The sequence below is a fragment of the Melanotaenia boesemani genome, chromosome 13 (genome assembly GCF_017639745.1).
Source record: "Melanotaenia boesemani isolate fMelBoe1 chromosome 13, fMelBoe1.pri, whole genome shotgun sequence".
Classification (NCBI taxonomy): Eukaryota; Metazoa; Chordata; class Actinopteri; order Atheriniformes; family Melanotaeniidae; genus Melanotaenia; species Melanotaenia boesemani.
This window is the reverse complement of record NC_055694.1, coordinates 25,023,735-25,042,218: the sequence shown is the minus strand read 5'-3', so window position 1 is coordinate 25,042,218 and position 18,484 is coordinate 25,023,735. Positions and strand designations below refer to the sequence as shown.

The 18,484-nt window shown below is 36.9% G+C and overlaps 1 protein-coding gene across 1 annotated transcript; it reads right to left on the bottom strand.

Moving 5' to 3' along the window:
* Positions 1–5,433: 5,433 nt before the first annotated feature.
* LOC121652329 (neuronal acetylcholine receptor subunit alpha-2-like) lies at positions 5,434–16,024 on the bottom strand. Its single transcript, XM_042005058.1, has 6 exons — positions 15,707–16,024; positions 13,322–13,473; positions 12,126–12,170; positions 11,926–12,035; positions 8,816–10,244; positions 5,434–6,316 (listed from the first exon to the last, which is right to left on the bottom strand). Exons 1-6 carry the CDS (start codon positions 15,756–15,758, stop codon positions 6,191–6,193), a joined length of 1,914 nt encoding a protein of 637 aa, XP_041860992.1. The 5' UTR covers positions 15,759–16,024; the 3' UTR covers positions 5,434–6,190.
* Between the last annotated feature and the right edge of the window lie 2,460 nt (positions 16,025–18,484).

Sequence of the window (18,484 nt, the reverse complement as noted above, 5' to 3'; positions counted from 1 at the left end):
AGGGACGTCAGCTTTGTTTTGTTTCAGCAAACTGTTCCATTTTCAGGCTGATCCAACCATGCTGAACTTATTTTATGTCTTTTTCTGAGCTATCCTTGTCTTTCTCGTTCGTAAAATGGTCCTCAGAAATCAGATATTCTCTTAACCCATTTCACCATTTGGGTATATGGCAAGTTTTAGCCATATAGGTCCTTTTTAAAACTTTTCTTTTTCTTCCATGAAAGTTGAGCTCTGGACTTTCCCGGTTTTAGGTTTTTCTTTAGTTTCCAATTTTTGGTCATTCAGTGGAAAGCAAAACAATACAGATAATAAATTTTTACATGCAACCATTTCACTGTTAAGCAAAGTTAGCATAAGCTGATCTTAAGCATATTTAATATCCTGATGTCTTGAGCCATGATCTTTGAAACTCTTCCTATCTTTATAGATAAAAAAGTAATAGTTATCTATTTTCCAAAAGTGAACAGACATTGGAAAAAGTTTCATTGAGCCCTGCCAAGGGCTCCAGGCCCTTACACCTGCACTGGCTTATCTTACAGCTCCGGAGCTGAGCCCCAACCTGCTGCCATCTCCAGCCTGATTTTTTTTCCCTTTGGCCATTTCATAGCAAATGCTGTTCTCTGTACAGTTATGTTTTAAGAAGGATATATAAAGTATCTGGATTTTGGTTGCTTTAGGTTAAAAAAGACTAACAAAAAATATGACATGCAGTTAACAGGAAATCTCCACAAATAATGCAAGATTTAAGATGATTACCATCACTGAAGTTACACAAGTACAGTCACGTGAAAAACATGGTCTTATTGGCAAGTGCGGAATATCTGCAACATTCCCCACTTGGAATAAATTTCAAATGTCTCCTCTCTTCATCTAAGGATATAATTATTAGGTTGACACTCAAGCGATAAACAAGCTCCTCAGGGGAATTTTTATCAGGTAAAATATTCACTCTCAGGCTTAGATTTATTACAGAAAGAGCTTGGTGGCTAGGCTTGCCAATAACACTTTCTAAAAAGACAGGATGTTCTTTGCCCCCTTGTCTTTCACTCTTGGATTCAGATACTGTTTTCTTGTAAAAATTTGGGCTTGTTCTACTGTTTTTCAAATAGAGTGTTTCCAAAGAAAGATTCAAGAAAGACCTTTTAATTATTATACATCATATATATAAATATGGGAAAGAAAAACCAAATGACTGCCTTGCAGTTACTCTAGCAACTGTTTTAAAGACAGTATTAGAGATAACAGTAATTAACATTCCACTCACAACCCTGACTTGGATTGAACAACTAGAATGAAATTAGAATGAAAGTGGATGGATGCATATAATAGACATATTTGTTCATACATGTAAGCCAGTAAAAGAAAGGTAGAGACTTGACATGTAGCCACTCTTGGATGCTTTGGTTTCCTGTCATAGTGCAATGTGAGCTGCCATCAGTATCTCAGGTATCAGTATTCCGGAGAAGATGTTCTTTCAGCAGCTCTCTCTGTTTGGCGGTACCCATCCTCCCCCCTAGATTTGACTAACCTCCTTGTCCTAGCCACCAAGAGGCACCTTCATACTGTCACTACCATGCGCCATCATCACATGACACATTAGCCAGGTGATGTACAACATGTAATGTTTGCAAGACAGTGTTTGGAATTAAACCCAAATTATTTTAGTCATTATTTTATTCTTTACAATCCTGCTTGATGGAGCGCTCCTGAGACGGCTGCCCTTCCAGCACCTGCAAAGGACTTCTTTTTGGATCTTTTTTTTTGTGGGGGGGGGGGGGGGGGGGGGGGGGGGGGGGGGGGGGTTAGCACTTAGGTCACTGAGAGTGACCACACAGACAAGAAAAGAAGGAGTCTTGATGGTTTCAGGTTTTTCCATTTCATCATTGTAGTCGTCACGGTGCTCCTAGGCCCAATCAAAGCTTTAGAAATGGTTTGAGAATGGCTCGACCACACGACAGCTCCTTCCACTTTATGGTTTTATTTTTTTTCCTGAGATACCGTGTGAGTGGCAGGACCTTGTAGGAAGCAGCTTGTAGAGTTACCATAAGGGTCATCAACACCTAATCACTGAGATTAGTCATTATCATTGAATTAAAACAGCTCACCATGTCTAAATTAATTATCGAAGCCCTTACATATGTATCTTCATACATTATAATTAAAATTGACACTGGAGGTGATTTTTTTTTTCTTTTTTTTTATCAGGGTAAATTTAATAACATGACATTTAGTTGTAATTAATAACTTGGTGCCCTTGCTTGCCTGGTATTTTGTGTTTCTTTCTTTATGAAGCCAACACAGAAGACTTATTGAGTTTCACCATCTGACGTCACATACAATTTACATTTCTGCTATTTAATACTGAAATTATGCAAATGAGAGCTTTAGTGAAAAGGCATGTCTTATCATTAAATGCAAATTCGTTTTTATTTTAATAAAACCTACTCTCATTCATTTCAGAATTAAATTAATAATTTACAGTAATCTTGTGTTTCTATAAGGAAAACTGGAGAATAATTGGAAATTAATATCCATTCATACATTAATCTTGGCCCTCATACTATAGACCAACCTTTTTCTTTTGTATATACTGTAACTGCCTTTTATTCTCCAAGTTACCAGCCAAAGTAGATGAATAAATACAAAAGACCTTATTTCACCTTGTTCAAAGTCCTGTGTTAAATTATCATTTTCTCCTGTATGTAGATCTAGTGATCAATAGCTGGTCCTCTGCTGAGCTCGTGGAAATATAATAGTTCGTTGGCTGAGGTCAAAATTGAGGTCATTTGTTTGGGCATTCTGGTGTTACATTACAAGCTTTATAATTTAATCTCAGGTTTTACTCACATGGAACAGCAGGACTCAGGTGTATGAGAGCAGAATTAAAGTCAATAATAGTTAAATATAGCTTCTTGGTTCACTGTAAATATACTTGTTTTATTTATGGATACAAACCAGTCTTATATGTGAACTTTGTTCCTCACATCGGCCAAGTTGTTTATTACTTTCAGTCTCTATCTTTGTGTGGTTAAGAGCTGTTTAGTCTTAACATCAATGCCCGCTGCATACATTATGTTAGGTGTGAGAAACGGTCATACCTTGACAGATTTCTAGAATTATATAATTTAGACAATTGATCATGTAGACAGCATAATGTGATATGCTCATCAGGTAATGGCAATTATCTGATTATGAGAAACTGGATTAACACACCTAGATTTCTCCTCATTTCTCAAATGTCTCCAATGTGTGGACTCGTATTTCTGATTTTGGGTTTTTTCTTTTTACATTTGGGAGTATTAAAAAAAATCATTTTAACGGAAGATGATAATGAACACAGAAAAGAAGCCACACAAAAGAAAAGAGTATAAAAAGCATTTGTGTATAGTTTATTTTGCTGGCTTATTAGCACCCACATTTGCACAGCTGACACTAAGACCGTACACACTGCCATATTCAACAAAGATCAGGGGCCGTATTCCTAAAGATTCTCAGTGCAGCGTTGCTCCTAGTGGCCAAATTCTAAGAAAATTCTGAGAATCATGATGTTTTCTTAGAATTTCCCCTAAAAGTGAAGAGTAGATCCTAGTAAAGATAAAAGCTATTCCTAAAGAATCTCAGCTCTTAAGAGAGCTTCTAAGGTTAAGATTGGTTAAGAGCAGGGAAAAGGACTTTTAAGATGCTTAGGAGTTCCCTAACCAGAGGACAAAATGATGGACAGAAGAGGTAAGAGAGATATTCTGCAAACACTGGATGACACTGAATTAATTAAATGTTACAGACTGGATCGTGCAGAAATCATATTTGTGGTTTTTCGTGAAATATAACTCACAAAACGTTTTTAATTTCAAAGTTCAAAGTTGAAAGCGCAACAATTTCCAGCAAGGTAAACAAATGTAAGCTATTAAATATAACTATCAGCATTTGAATACTGTGCAAGTGGCTTTGGGTTTCTAGATTTTATAAAATAATATTTTAGAAATATTTCTATAAATGTTATTTATAATTACACAGTTTTCGTATAGATTAGATTCTATGATTAGGTTTATTGATTTGACAGTTCATTCTATGCCCATTTTCACCAAAGGTGTATCTAGCTTTTAGGCCAAAGAATTTTTAAAGGATTCTTTACAATAGTGAGGTATGGATAATTTTGCCATTACAGCTCAACAGATAATACCCAGAATCACTGGCAACCCCCCCTGAAAAACCTCAGTATTTGAAATTATTTTATTACATAATTTAAACACTTAAAACCATGACTTTATCATGAGTTTATTATACATGAAATAATTTAAACTTACAATAACTGGTCACACAATACAAAGGCAGAGATTTAAACGAGGGAGAACCTCACACACACATACACAGAAACAAAGAAATGATAGAAAAATAAACTGCATTGCATAAAAGAGCCACTGAGTTCATAAACTGATTTAAAGCATCTGAAATTAAAATGATTGTGAGAATCGTTGTAAAAGTAATCGACATTACATGAAATCCTCCTTGTCTGCCCATGCTACCGGTACTATATGTCATGATATGTTTCATGTCTTCTTTCATGTTATTTTCATTAATTGGCACATTAGAGGGTGAAAAAAACCCCATTTTTGCTCAGCTGTGCACTGGTTGGTTTATGATCTGAATGATAATAAAGATTGCTTTCATTTTTTTCTTATGCTTGTGCAAAGTATGAAAAATATAAGGATATTATACAAACACAAAATACAGCAGATTAGGTTCCATAAACATTTCTTATAGGCCAAATCTGGACAAAAGGAAGATTTTTTTAAAGAATTTTGTCCTTCACTCTGTGAAATTTTAAGGATGACTGTGTATCCTTGTTGTTCTCAACACACCCACAATCCTTTGCATGTCTCAAGGATGATGCAGCACGAAAACAAATCAATGTTGATGAAATATGCACAAACACTCCTCTGTTTGTTATTAACTTTTGTTTTGTCTGTGAAGCTGTAAGCATCGTAATGTGCTGACAGTCAACTGACAGTAGAGTATAAATTGCCTGTGTAAGTGGCTGTTAGGAAGCCAACTAACAGCTACCAGCTATTTATTAGATATGTTTGTTTTCTAGCTGTTGTTTGTTTTGGGTCTAATTAATGGCAGTACTATTGCTTGGACTTGTTAGGGCTTTCTCTTAATGAGCTTTTAGTGTTCAAGGAAGAAATCTTTCTTAGTCTAAGAAGGATGTGATTTGAAGGGCCCCATCCTATCAAAGAAGCATCCTTGGTTTTCAGAAGCACTGATCTTTTCTTTGTTACTTCAGTGATATATTTATTGTCTATCTATTGTAATTTGAAGGCGTCACTAAATATTGGCAAAAGAGAAGTCAAAGCATTTGTAACTGGAGTCGATAATTTATTTTAGGTAAAATATTGGACATCGAACAGCTGTGAGTACACACCATGGGCTGAATATTTTTATAGATTGTTTACTGTTTGAATTTTAAGGTTAAGTGTATTCACCAAATATGAATAAAAATAAGGTCTATGCAAAGAAAATCCCTGAATTTACCTTTCAACAAAGCTACAAAAGCCAAGCTGATATGAAAAGAATAAAAGAATAAATTACTTGTGTGAGCTTGAACAATACTCTCTCTCTCTCTTTGTATGACAATGGCTTTGCTGAATTATTGGATTTATATCAATATTGTGTTAAAAAAAAAAAACAGTAGATGTGTTGGGACAAAGTTGAAGCATGCAGAAATCCATCAACTAGACTTCTGACAAGGTTTTATAGAAATCTGGTTACTTTTTAAATGATCTTTATGAATGTTTGGTATAAGCAGTTAATGTTAATTGCGTTATTGTCAGTGTTTTGAGTCTTGGTTTTGTGGTGTTATCAACATTTTAAATTGCTGAAAGTCTATTTTTCAAAGTTTTTGTACAGACAGCTTAAGCTCTACAGCTCAATGTCAAAATGAAGTGGCACAGCGGGATATTTTTGCTGTTGCCCTCTGCCCTCATAAAGAATTTATATGCCCACTGGGATCAGTGTTAGATATTTCATCTTATTTCTCCATGGGTAACCTTTTGATAACAAAGGATGAAAGCAAGAAAAATGACTTGTAGTTCTTTTAACATAAAGATAAAGAAGATTAATGATAAAACTATGTTTTTACAGCATGTGCAGTACATCCTCTTGTATGTTCCCACTGTACTTGATGCATTTTCTAGATCATTCCAGCCAGCCAAGGAGGAAGAAAGAGTCCCACAGATCCCAGAATACACACCAATACAAACATCCAGAGAAATATCCTGTCAATGACCATGGCCACATACTTCCAGTCCTCCTTCACCTAGCAGAGAGAGAAAAAGGCACAGGGGGACATTTCAAATTTCACACCACATCAGCTTTCTTTTTTATCAGCTGTCAGTTTATATCCTTGGTTGATTTCTCTAAAATGGCTGTATTTTCTTTGCAGTGTAAAGTTACTTTCTTCTAAATGTCACTCAAAACTTGCTTGGCTTTCTTATAAAAAAAAAAAAAAAAAATCAAGGACAAATTACAGACATCCCATTGTTTTGATGATTGGCCTCTTCTAGCGAGAGCTATCTTCACATTTCCCGTTTCCAGACATCCTGCCCTGAGTTATAACTGACATCCTGCCGTGTTTTCTAGCAATATGGGAATTTGCATTGCATCACTGCTGTACTTACACATGATGTGCAGCAGTTTTTCAGTAGCAAGGGTAATGCTTTTTTTTTATTAAACGTAAAAAATAAATAAATAAATAAAAATATTTGCTTGATTATTCTTTTGATGGATGTTTCATGAGATTTTTTTGTGTTTTTTATTCAGTTCCATGCTGTGTGTTGTCAAGTCTGAATCATTAGAAAATTCTAATTCCTGTTATTACTGTTTGCCACGGCATCAGATTACAAACATCAACTATTATCTTTCAGAAAATGAAAATGGTAACTTGTTCTGATGTGTCGGATATATTCGATTATAAAGCTATTCGTAGTACGCATGTCATCTGAGGTTTAGGTGCAAACATTTTTTCAATTTTAAGGCCATATATTAACTGAATTAAATGGAGCATATAAACCATGAGAACTTTATGTAAAGCATACATGAGTAAAACAAAAGCAAAGAGTCTTAATTAAAAAAAAACACTGAGAAAACACATCCACACCTCAGATGATTTCATATATGTCTCTAAATACATGTTGATAATAGGTGTGCATGAAAAGATGCAGGAAAGGCGTGCTGCAAATTAGGGAAATGAGAATTTTCAAATCTCAGCAATTTTTTGAATAAATTCAAACCCACCCAGACTTTTCCTACAGACATTCACTACATATTCATCTTGCAGTTTTGCTGGTGTTTGGCAGAATCACACATGTGTTGCATCAATATTTTTCTCTCAAATTCTGGCAGGGCAGTTGCAAGAGGAGACGTTAGCTATGTTACATGTCTAAACCACAAATAGCCAGCAACAAAAAGCAATAATAACAACTTTTCTGAGCCCAAAGAGCTGCGTGTCTTTCTGACCTCATCATATAGCGATGCCTGTGAGGATCACACAGGAAATGTATTGAAAGACTGTATTTCATTCCAGATATGATGTTTTCCTGATCTCACTGGGAAATTCCCAAGATATATAAAGAGCCCAAAAGGAGAATGTAAACAAAACACTTCTCATACCAAAAAAATGCAACACAAAGTGCTTTATAGCCAGTAACATTAAGAAAACAAAACAAAAGAAAAAATCAACATCTTTACTAATTCAAATCTCCCAGATCACAAACACACAAGCCACACATATACACACATACCCACACATACATGCACATATACACAGACTGATGTAAAATCAAGAAATCAAGAAATCCAAAATAGCAAAGTAAGAAAAATAATGATTCAGCTACATGTATCTGGGTCTTTTAGAAAAATGAGATTTTCTGTTTTTTGTTTAATAAAAGAACAGATAATGTTCATATAATTAGTCAACAACTCCCCTGTTCACAAGATAATGTTGCAAATTATATTGTTACAGCTGGAAGATGGGGGTGCACAGGAGGAAGGGAGTGGTCCAGCTTCAGACTTACTGCAAGGCCAAATGTTTTTTGCATTCTCATGACTAATATGTGCATATAAACATGTCTAGAATACAGACACGTGTGCAGAAGCGAGTATGCAGCAGCAAACACCAGCAGACCTCAGCATGCTCACTCTTAAATTCTCTGTAAAAAAAAACTATTACAGGAATCACAGGACTGTATTCTGGTTTGCAGTTTTTTCACATTTGCTTTACTTTTTTTTTTTTTTACAATATAAAGCAAACATTGATGCCACGAAGAAGAGAAATGCAACTGTTGTGGTTGTAATGAATGCATCTTCAACAATAGAGTCTGTTACAGTTTATGTTTCTATCCCTCCCCATGCTTTTCCACACTCCTTTTGGGAAAATACAATATTTATGCGAAATCCAGTCTAACTGTATTCTGTTGTGCTTTAGCTGTCACATCACTGACATGTGGAAACTGCCAGGTCTGCTGTTATGCAGTTACCTTCTAAGTTATGATCCCCAGAAGGTACAACATATAGCATGTTCGGTTTAGGCTAGATTTTAGATTATACAACAAATGTTGGATATTTGATACTTTGATCATTTTTTACACTACAAAATATTCTGAAAATTGCAGTGTTTATTACTCTATTAAACCCTACAGTTTCACAATTTAAAAACAGTGAGATTTTCACAGAACTTTTTCAAGATGAATATTTAAGGGTTGTTATATTATTACTGAGGTGTCTGCTACTCTAATGAAGGTTATGTTGGTCAACTTACTGAAAAGTCTGCATCCTCTGCCCTGAGGTGATCAGCGATGTACTGAACTCCCTCTATGGCTCGTTGCATAGCTGGAGAAATGGTTGGAATTGCAGAATTCTGCTGGACACTTGCATCTTTTCTGGCCTCTGCTGTAAGGATTTCTGGCAAGTCTTCTGCAGGGGCTACTTTTTTCGCTTGCCCTGTGGTTCCCATGACTCCATTGTCATGCAGACAGCAGTACTGGAAGCTGTGGGAGCGGCATAGATGTCCAGATCTCTGAGGGAGCTCCTTCTGTTGATTGCACATGTGCTCTACACTGAGGGAGCGACCGTTTGGAGCCAGTGTACTTTGTTTTTCCTTAGACAGGCTGTGGAGTGGGCCTAGTGGTAAAGTTGGGGGTAAGGAAAACTGTGATGCAGACATGGCTGCAGAGTTGTGTACGTGTAGAGGCTGTTTCTCTGATAGAACTGAATACTGACCAGATGTTGTTTGGCAGAAAATGTTAGCTTTCAGAGGATTATCATCCTCACTGTGGTCTGCGAAAGTTGAAGAGGGTGGCGAGGGGGAGCACACAAGGATTCTGGGACTGTCAGAAGGAGTCTTTGGGAGTGTTTCTACTTCAGTCATTTGTCTTAACCCTGTTCCTAATCCTGCCCAAAAGGCCTGTGAGTTGCCTGCTGAAGATATTGTTGTTGGACAGTGCATCATCTCAATAAGCTTCTTGCAGTGCTGCTTGGCTGTGCCTGGTGGACGTTTCATGAACAGGATTCGAGGTACTAAGTCCAAAAAAACTCTTCGCACCCAGTGAGGCATGCTGTGTGTTTGAGGTGATCTGTGATGTACGTTCAACACAAACACCGTAATTATGATGGAGAGGGTGACAAACACCATAGTGAACAGCAGATATTCACCAATCAGTGGTATCACTAGTGATGTAGATGGAATAATCTCTGTGATCAGCAGAAGAAACACTGTTAGGGACAGTAAGACTGAAATACACAAGGTAATCTTCTCTCCACATTGCGATGGCAGATAAAACACCAGTACAGTCAAACAGGATATAAGCAGACAAGGAATGATAAGGTTAATAGTGTAGAACAGTGGAAGCCGCCGAATGATGAAGTAGTAAGTGATGTCTGCATAAATCTCTGTGCAGCACTCATACTTTTTTGTATTGTACTTGGCCACTGCATTTACAATGACCCACTCGCCACTCTCCCAGTAGTCCATCTGGTCCACATCACTGGCCATGCTGATCAGATCTATCTTAGCACGATCATAGGTCCAAGAACCAAACTTCATTTTACAGCTTTGCTGGTCAAAAGGGAAAAATGTGACATCTATGCTGCAAGAAGACTTATAAATGGCCGGAGGCATCCACTTTATCTGTCCATCATAGAACAGATGAGCCTTCGTGAGGTGAGTTACTGCAAAGTCGCCGTCAGCACTTCAGATGAAGTACAGGACATGGAAAGGGAAGAGAATAGAAACACATTAGTCAAATATGGTTTTTATGTTTGCGTCCATTAAAAGTTGATTCCGTTTGACTCTCAAGAAATACTTTAGAGTTGTGAAAGTCTTTTCCGCTGCTTTAAACCACAACTCAAAGTTGACTTTGATAAACAAAGATTGTTCAGTTGTCATGGAACTAGCCAAGTTTTTTTTTTTTCCTCTTTTAAATCTCCAGATACAGGTAAGATTGTATATGTACAAAATGTTTCATGTAATTTGTTTTTATTCATTTATAATAATAACCTAAATAATTTTGTTATTTAATAATACTTAATTCAACTTCAAATATTAAATTTTTTTAAATAATTTTAAATAATATATATATATTTTTAAGTATTTTTTTTTATTGTAAGCTAATATAATGAACATATGGTGACATATTTTGTATGAGAAATGTTGCGATAAATATACCCTTAATGAAAAAAAATCCCTGTTTATTATCCTAATGGATGCGTGGGTTATGAACCTCTTATTTAGTCATATTTTCCTTCAGAATTGATGTTTATATGTATTTTTTTTATTTTGAAGTATATGTGTTTTTCATTAGCACAGCCACAAACACTCAAAAATACACAAATCATCAAATCATGATCCTTGAGGTTTTCTATTCTAAGCTAAACTGTTTAAGAAAAAATAAATGGGAGGACAAGCAATTATTTTCTGTGATTTAATTATGACAAGATTGGTCTTGTGCCAACACAAGGCACAGTTTCTTATGTCTGAAAACTGTCCTAGCAACAGCTTCCTTTCTTTTACTCATCTGCCTCTTGTTGGTTTGATTAATCTGTATCAATCTCCCCAATCATTGTGACTTCTATTAGACACCTGAGCACCTCCACTTCTTTCTGCAGCATTACCTTACCCAGTCATTTCTAGATTACATCTCAAGCAGGATGAAATCGACAGCTCATCCTAAACTCTGATGCTAGGTTTACATCATTTTTACATAATTCAGTTCACTCTTGAATATAAGACTGAAAAATACAACATGACTGCTTCACGTAGTTTGTCACGAGGAGGTTCACTTATGTTTATATGATAGTTTTTTTGGAAAATTCTGCCATGCCTGTTTATGACCCATTGATTTTATTGTATTTCTTGGGCATTTTAATTGTATTTTAATTTTACCTGAAACAGGTCTCTTTTGAAAAGGAGACATCGGCTCAGAATGGGATCACCTGTTTAAATAAAGGTTTAAAAAAAAAGATAAAGTAATAAAAAATTTTATTTACGTGAATAAATCCACACCTAAGACACTCTTACTTTAGTGCATTATGTCAGCAGCCTGCTGAAACACATCCAGTTTCTTTTAATCTTTTATTTCCCAGCCTCAAGTATAACTTTTTGTGATATTGAACTTTCTTTGTAAGCTCATCCGTGTGGGCTGACCTTGTTCATATTTATTTCAACTAAATTACTTGGCACAGGACAAGATGTTTGGCACAACAGTAGATTCCTCATGTTTTCCCTGCAGTCATGCCATCTGTTGGAATGCAGTCATCAAAATCGAGCTTGACTTATGTTTCTGCTTTGATAATGTAGCAATTAAGAGTCCAGGAAGCACTGTGTGCCTGAAATGGATCATTTCAGTGTTGTGCATTGATACATATCCTCACTTGTTGTAGAGGACAATATCGGGCCTCCAGATAATCTCTGAGGGTATACGGATAGAGGTGACATTTTCGTATTCCTCTGGGTTCCAGCGGAGTTTGTAATCGTTCCACTCCTGCAGGACGACATTAATCACATTTATATACAGTAGCATTTTATTGGGCTGTATTTTCATCAGTGGTATTTATCGCTCATCAATTCTTACTTGTTTCACCCAAACATTTGTGGTCATCATCTGGTTCTTCTCATCCTTCCAATGGAAACAAAAAAAAAATAAAAATTGAAATGATAACGTATATTGTTGGATAATTTTTCCCCCAAATTATTGTCCACCTAAATCTTTTCAGGTGGGTTGTGTAATACACTAGAAAAAAAAACATAGATCAGCACATGCTTACTGCATAAACAATCTTACTGTTACTTGGCAGACAAGCTGCTTTCTCCAGCTCTACCCCAGAAACTTTAAGACACAGCAGTTGACGAATACACTCGGTAGGAGAAGACAACTTCACCCTGAGCTGACACTCACCACCAGCATGTGTAGCAAGCACTGTCAGCTAACTACATAACAAAAAGCTGGAGAATCATCTTCATGCAGGCTGCACATTTTCTAAGTTCCTCCATACAATGTTATGTGGCTGTTGTGGCCTAAAACTGTTTTTGCATTAGTCAACAAAATCCTTAGTGGCTCAAAATGCACACTGCATGCATGTGTTTGAAGCCAATTGTCTGAAAGGCAAAGATACTATAGGAATGAGCGGGAATAAAAATGTTTTTTTGGCAAGGTCTACTGTGACTGGATTGTAGTTCAGTAGACAGCTTTGAATATTTACTGCCAGTGTAAGCATACTTGACACTGAATTTAATTTAGGGAAAATAATGCAATCTCTTCTGTGGTGGTTTCATTTCCCCTGATAAGCAATCTGTATTGAAATGCATCTTACTTGCTTGGTGTAGCTTTGTGCTGATTATTAGGAATCTACATACAACAGAAAGGGTGCAACTGAAAAGTTATCATTCACACAATGTCGCTTCACAGTATTCATGTCGTTAAACACATGCAGTTAAATGTGCTGACGTTAATCTTCTTATTAGCTATGGAGCCTTTAAGCTGATGTTAGCTGTGCAGCTTTCACTTCCATTACCAGCTGCTGTGACTATTTGAATGTTAAAACTTTATGTATTTTGTTTAAAATGAATGAATGGAGTTTAAATTAATTAACAGTCAATGATCCAATTGATTTGTTTTTTTTTCCCTTTGAGAGAAAAAAAATAAATTCTTGAATGCAGGGAATTTTAAAAAGAAAAACAGTCAAAGAATTCAATTTCAGCTGGACTTTCATTATGATATTCCATGTTGACTTTTGATTAAACTTAATAAGCCTGTGAGGTTTCACTCACCACATCAATTAGCTGGGCAATGGACAGTCCAAAGTGTACTAGCACTGTGTCTGAAGTGTTTTTTACCGGCCTTGAAAGCTTGTTGTAATTTGCAAACAGATTCTGGAGGAGCCTCTCTTCAGCATGGGCTCGAGGTCCAACTTGGGAACAAACTGCAAGAGAATAAGAACATATATAAATCAATGAGGAAAGGTCTGACTTTGTCCCATTTATGCACAATTAAGAGCCTTTCATAAGCATTTAAAATTATCTTTTTATTTCATTCTTATATAAATAGTCTATCTCTTCAAATGTGAAATCCCTCCATTTACAAAGATTAATGTAATGGATTAGCTGATGTGGCTATGCCAAAGAATACTGAGTGTCATTTAAAGGTAGGATGACCTCTATTATACAGGTGGCATTTGGTTACATGAGACAGTATCTGAGGGATGAGACAAGTGGGGGTGGGGGGCAGGCAGGAGAGGAGGGAAAACAAAAGAGGAAGGATGAATCTGAATCTGAATCTGAGGACATCCGTTGTGTTCCTGAAGAGATGTGCTGTCGAGACGTCGCGTCTCTTCCTCTAGCCCCTCATCCACTCTCATCCTCTCAGCTTGGATGTCTGTCACAGCAGCTCGGATAGAGCAACTCAATCACATCCGTCTGCACAGACGATGACCTAAACATGTCTGCTAACAGTTAAAGAAGCAGAAAATCATCCTAAGGTCTCTTCTATAAGTCATTGGTTATTTTTCCAGTCTGGATATTTATTTTACTGGTCTTACTGATATTTCTTCCAACTTACCACCTTTGCCTTTTTGTGTGTCTTTCCTCAGTGTAAAACACGATGCATTTTGATTAATTGTGCAGAATATTAGCAGTGTTTTTTAGCCCTTACCCATTTTTTTATCATCTGTGAGTTTAGTTATGTATGGAACAGGGAGTAAGACATAGCAGGTTTGTTCGTTTCAAAACATATTGTTACACGCTGGTGTATTCACATATTCTCAATACAGGGATATAAATGCTCTCATGCTGCTGTCCCGCCTCTCAGGTCCTCCTGCCCACTCATTCACAGCTGATGGGCTGTTCTTCAACTGCCTGAAAACTGGCATCCACGATTTTGAAAGCATTGGGATCAATATCTTATTAAATGGATATAGTTTCTCTTCCCTCTAAATCTTTTATTTCTGTTCCCACCTGACTCTGACATGTCTAGACACCAAACAACCTTGAAATGCCTTAATATCCTCTGATAAAAGAAAACGGACTTATGCCATTAATCTTTTGTTCGGTCCAGTTGAGTTATTGATATGTGTTACTAGATTTGTTAAAAAGAAAAGAGAAGCAATTCTTTAGCAGCTCTCATGGTGTTTCCTGCCTTAGAAAATGTGGAAGTGTAGAATAAGTTTACTTATAGGTGATTAGCTTTAAATTGCGTTAAGAATGGCACTTGCACAGACTTTGGTGTTACCAGTCTTACTTTGAGTTTCACCAATTAAAACAATTACTGAAACTTTATTTTTCCATTGCTTATTATCATTATTTATGCATAGGGATTACAATAACCAAAAATTGATAATCAACAAGAAAAGTTAACATATGTTACAAGAATCACTTCTTGGAGTTCTTCGCAGTTATTTCTAGACATGTTATACACAAGCAAAGTAGTTTTATCCTGGTGTGTTAGTTAAATGTGATAGAACTACTGAACCCAAATCTGTCCTCTTTTGATCAATGTACTCTCACAGGGCAAGCTTGCACCAGCAGCAAATACCAGTTTTTATCCAGCAAATTATGCCCTTCAGCAAGACACGTAAGGCTTTTTACCGAGCTGCTAAACTCGAGTGACAGAAGCGGTTTCTGTCCTTATTCATTAAAAATAAAAAACTCAAAACAAGCTTTTATACACCAAAGGCTGTGTGTTTTTGTTAGTGATTATTAAACTCCTCTTGTCAAGGCTTGAGCAAAGATCTTTGCCTTTCTAATAAATAGCAGGACTGGGGCCAGACTGTAAAGATGATTGGGATTAAGTGGAAGTCTGAACTTTTTATTTCTTAGAAAAGCAAGTTGTTTTTGTACCATACCAGCTATTTTAACCAGAAATAATGAAGTTCAAGGAGTGTTTTTTAGTAAAATGCTGCTGCTCAATTTGTCAAGTAATCGGCAAACAGTCAACTTTGCTGCTGTTGATGGATTTGGGCAGTACCACATCCTAAAATAATCTGAGATAAATAAAAGCTGAAAACCTTCTTCCTGCCCTGTTAAATATACACAAGCCTCACTTGAGCAAAAAATAAAAACATTCTCTTCCCTCCTCACTGACCACCTAGTAATTTATGCATGATGCAAAAGAAAATCAAAGATGATACAGCTGTAATTAAGAAATAAAAAAATATTTACCTTGTGTAGGAAATGTTATGAAAAGCAAGCTAAAACATTGATACAAATCCATAGCGACTCCAGTTGTATCCAACTTAGTGCGTAAACTCCCTCCAACTTGACCTGGATTTCAGTGCTGGCGGTCAGTCATCTTGAAAGTAATCAAACCTTGAAACCTTCTGTTCTGTTGGAGCAGTTCTTAGAGATGTTCAGGTCCGCTGAAACAGCCAGATCATGTCAGTCTGTGTCAGCCGGGGGTCCGGTCTTCCTCCTTCTTCCATCTGTCAGTCTTTTATGTACAGTCAAAGCAGCAAGAAGAACCACAGTTTTGAAGTCTAGTTTTCCTGATCCAACACTTCAAAGTCCCTCCTCATTCTACTGGAATCCTTCACCCAAGTGTGGCTGATCCCTCCCTTCACCACCCTCCCTTTCTGCATCCCTCCCTCCCTTGCCTCTTATCTCCCCGCCTCCTCAACTCATCTCCATCTCTCTCTCTCTCCCTCTCTCTTACTCACACACACACACACACACACACACACCTCAGTCCCTTGCATTCTCTTTCCCTCCCACTTATTTTCTTTAGTCTCTGCTCCAGTTTTCTGTCTCGCCTTCACTTTTTACATTAAAATACTAAACTTTTTCATCAGTATGTGTGTATGAGTATGTCCATGTGAAATATAGAAGGAAATAAATCTGAGATCTTCTCATCAGCATGTACGGTATATACAAGTCTTGCAGTTATTTGTATGTGGGCTGTGTTCCAATGTGCATGCATTCTGCTACCTGTCAAAATCCAGCATGGTAAAAAGTACCAGTGAGTCACACATGTAGGACCTCAACTCCTCAGACCCCTCTCTGCACTGACTCCCTGGAGCATATCATCCCTACTTCTCCCTCTTTTATCTTAACCCATCCCTGACCCTCACCTGCTGTCAGTTTTTCTCCATGTAATCTCTTCAACACAGAAACACTCACACACACACATACACACAGATTTCTTCTCTCCAGCATCTCTCCTCCTCTCGCAGTCTTCTTTTTACAGCTTTTGTACGTCAGAGTAGTTCAGTGCCAAGGCCATCCATCTAGTTTTGCTTGAGATGTATTTGCTATTAAAACACTTTTCCTGTTTTTTTTTTCTTTTTCTTTTTCTTTCTTTTTTTTTTTTTTACCTAGCAATCAACAGTGGCAACATGTCTTGTTTTGATGATACACAGGAAGCAAGTTTATCTGAAGGTACTTAAAAAAAACCTTGACTTAAGAAGTATGTTTAGTTTAAAGCAGATAAGCCAGAAGCAGACTTTTTACATTGTTTTCTGTTACATGATTGAGTGCAACAAAAGAGGTGTGGGCAGAGATATATTCCACTGTGGAAGATATTTTGTCAGATTTACCTCTTTCAATGCATTACAAGCCCACAGATATTGGCCTCCACAGTGCAAACATTGATTTCTTCCTAATCAAAGGCGAGGTCTTGTTGATCTGGTGACGACTAACTGTGGACAGATAGATGAAGTGATTCTTCTCACCGGTGCCTCCACAAGCCCAGATGTACATTTGTGCTATCAGAGACTTGATTGCTGATTATTCAGTTGGATTGCTGACAGGAGTCCAGCCAGAATTTGTAAGTGGGACAGCGCAGCAGCAGGAGAGGCCCTGGAAGAGGAAATCTCACTTTCAATTAAAGGGCAGGGTGCACAAATAGGCCAACACCACCTTGTGTCTGACACATAAGTTAATCTTACACCCGCTTGTAGACACACATAAGCACCCTTTGTGGCCATCTCAGCAGATGAAAAGAGCCATCTGTGTTTTGTTGCTTTTCAAATAGTCAAGGAGGATATCATGTGGTTTCTCATGGAGCTGCCTTAATAATTCAACTTGACCTAATGTTTGTAAACCTTTGATGATCCCCCATACAGACACTTTGACCTCTGCTTCAGATGCTCACAACCCAAACACACCTGCTGGCATTTTCTGATAAGTGTATGTGTGACAATTATAGGAGGCTTAATGAATAAAGATAAATTTTTAAACAAGGAAATATAACAGTTCATTTTCTTAAATGTATGCTACCACAAAAGAAATAGTGGCAGGGCTTTAAAAAAAAGTGACATCCTTAAGAAATGGGAACGAATCCAGGAAACACCTGACACAAGACCTGAGATATGCATCTGGGTTCTCAGCTGGTCCATCTACTGTTTACTGAAGCTTCATCTGATGTGTTCTCTGTGGAAGCGTGGCTGTCAAAAAGCCATTTTAAAGGAAGGGAAACAGGCAGAAAAAGCCGTGAGATGCCAACTGACAAAGAACTGGACTCAAAATCAGTGGCGTCAGGTCTTATGGAGTGATGAATCCCCCCAGAGCCTGGACCTCAACATTGTGGAAGCAGTGTGGGATCATCTTGACAGAGAAAAGAACAAAAGGCAGCTACGATCTAAAAAGGAACACTGGAAAGTCATCCAGGAAGCCTGGAGAACTATTCCTGAAGATAATTTAAGGAAATTTCAAGCAAGCCTGTCTAAGATGGTTCAGGCTGTTTTGAAGAATAAAGGTGGTCCTATCAAATACTTTCAAGCTTGTTAGAATTGCACGTTTTATCTTAAAATCTGTGTTCTCACTTATGTTTGCATTCTTTAATAAATTGTTGCAAATAGGTTCACAATTTTTGCAGTATATATTTTTTTTTAGATCCAATAGTTGAAAATTCAATATAAAAAAATAGTGTTAGCTAATATAAAAATAATTTTAAACATCTTAGTTATAATTCATTTAAATATGCATACTGACTCTTAATTATCG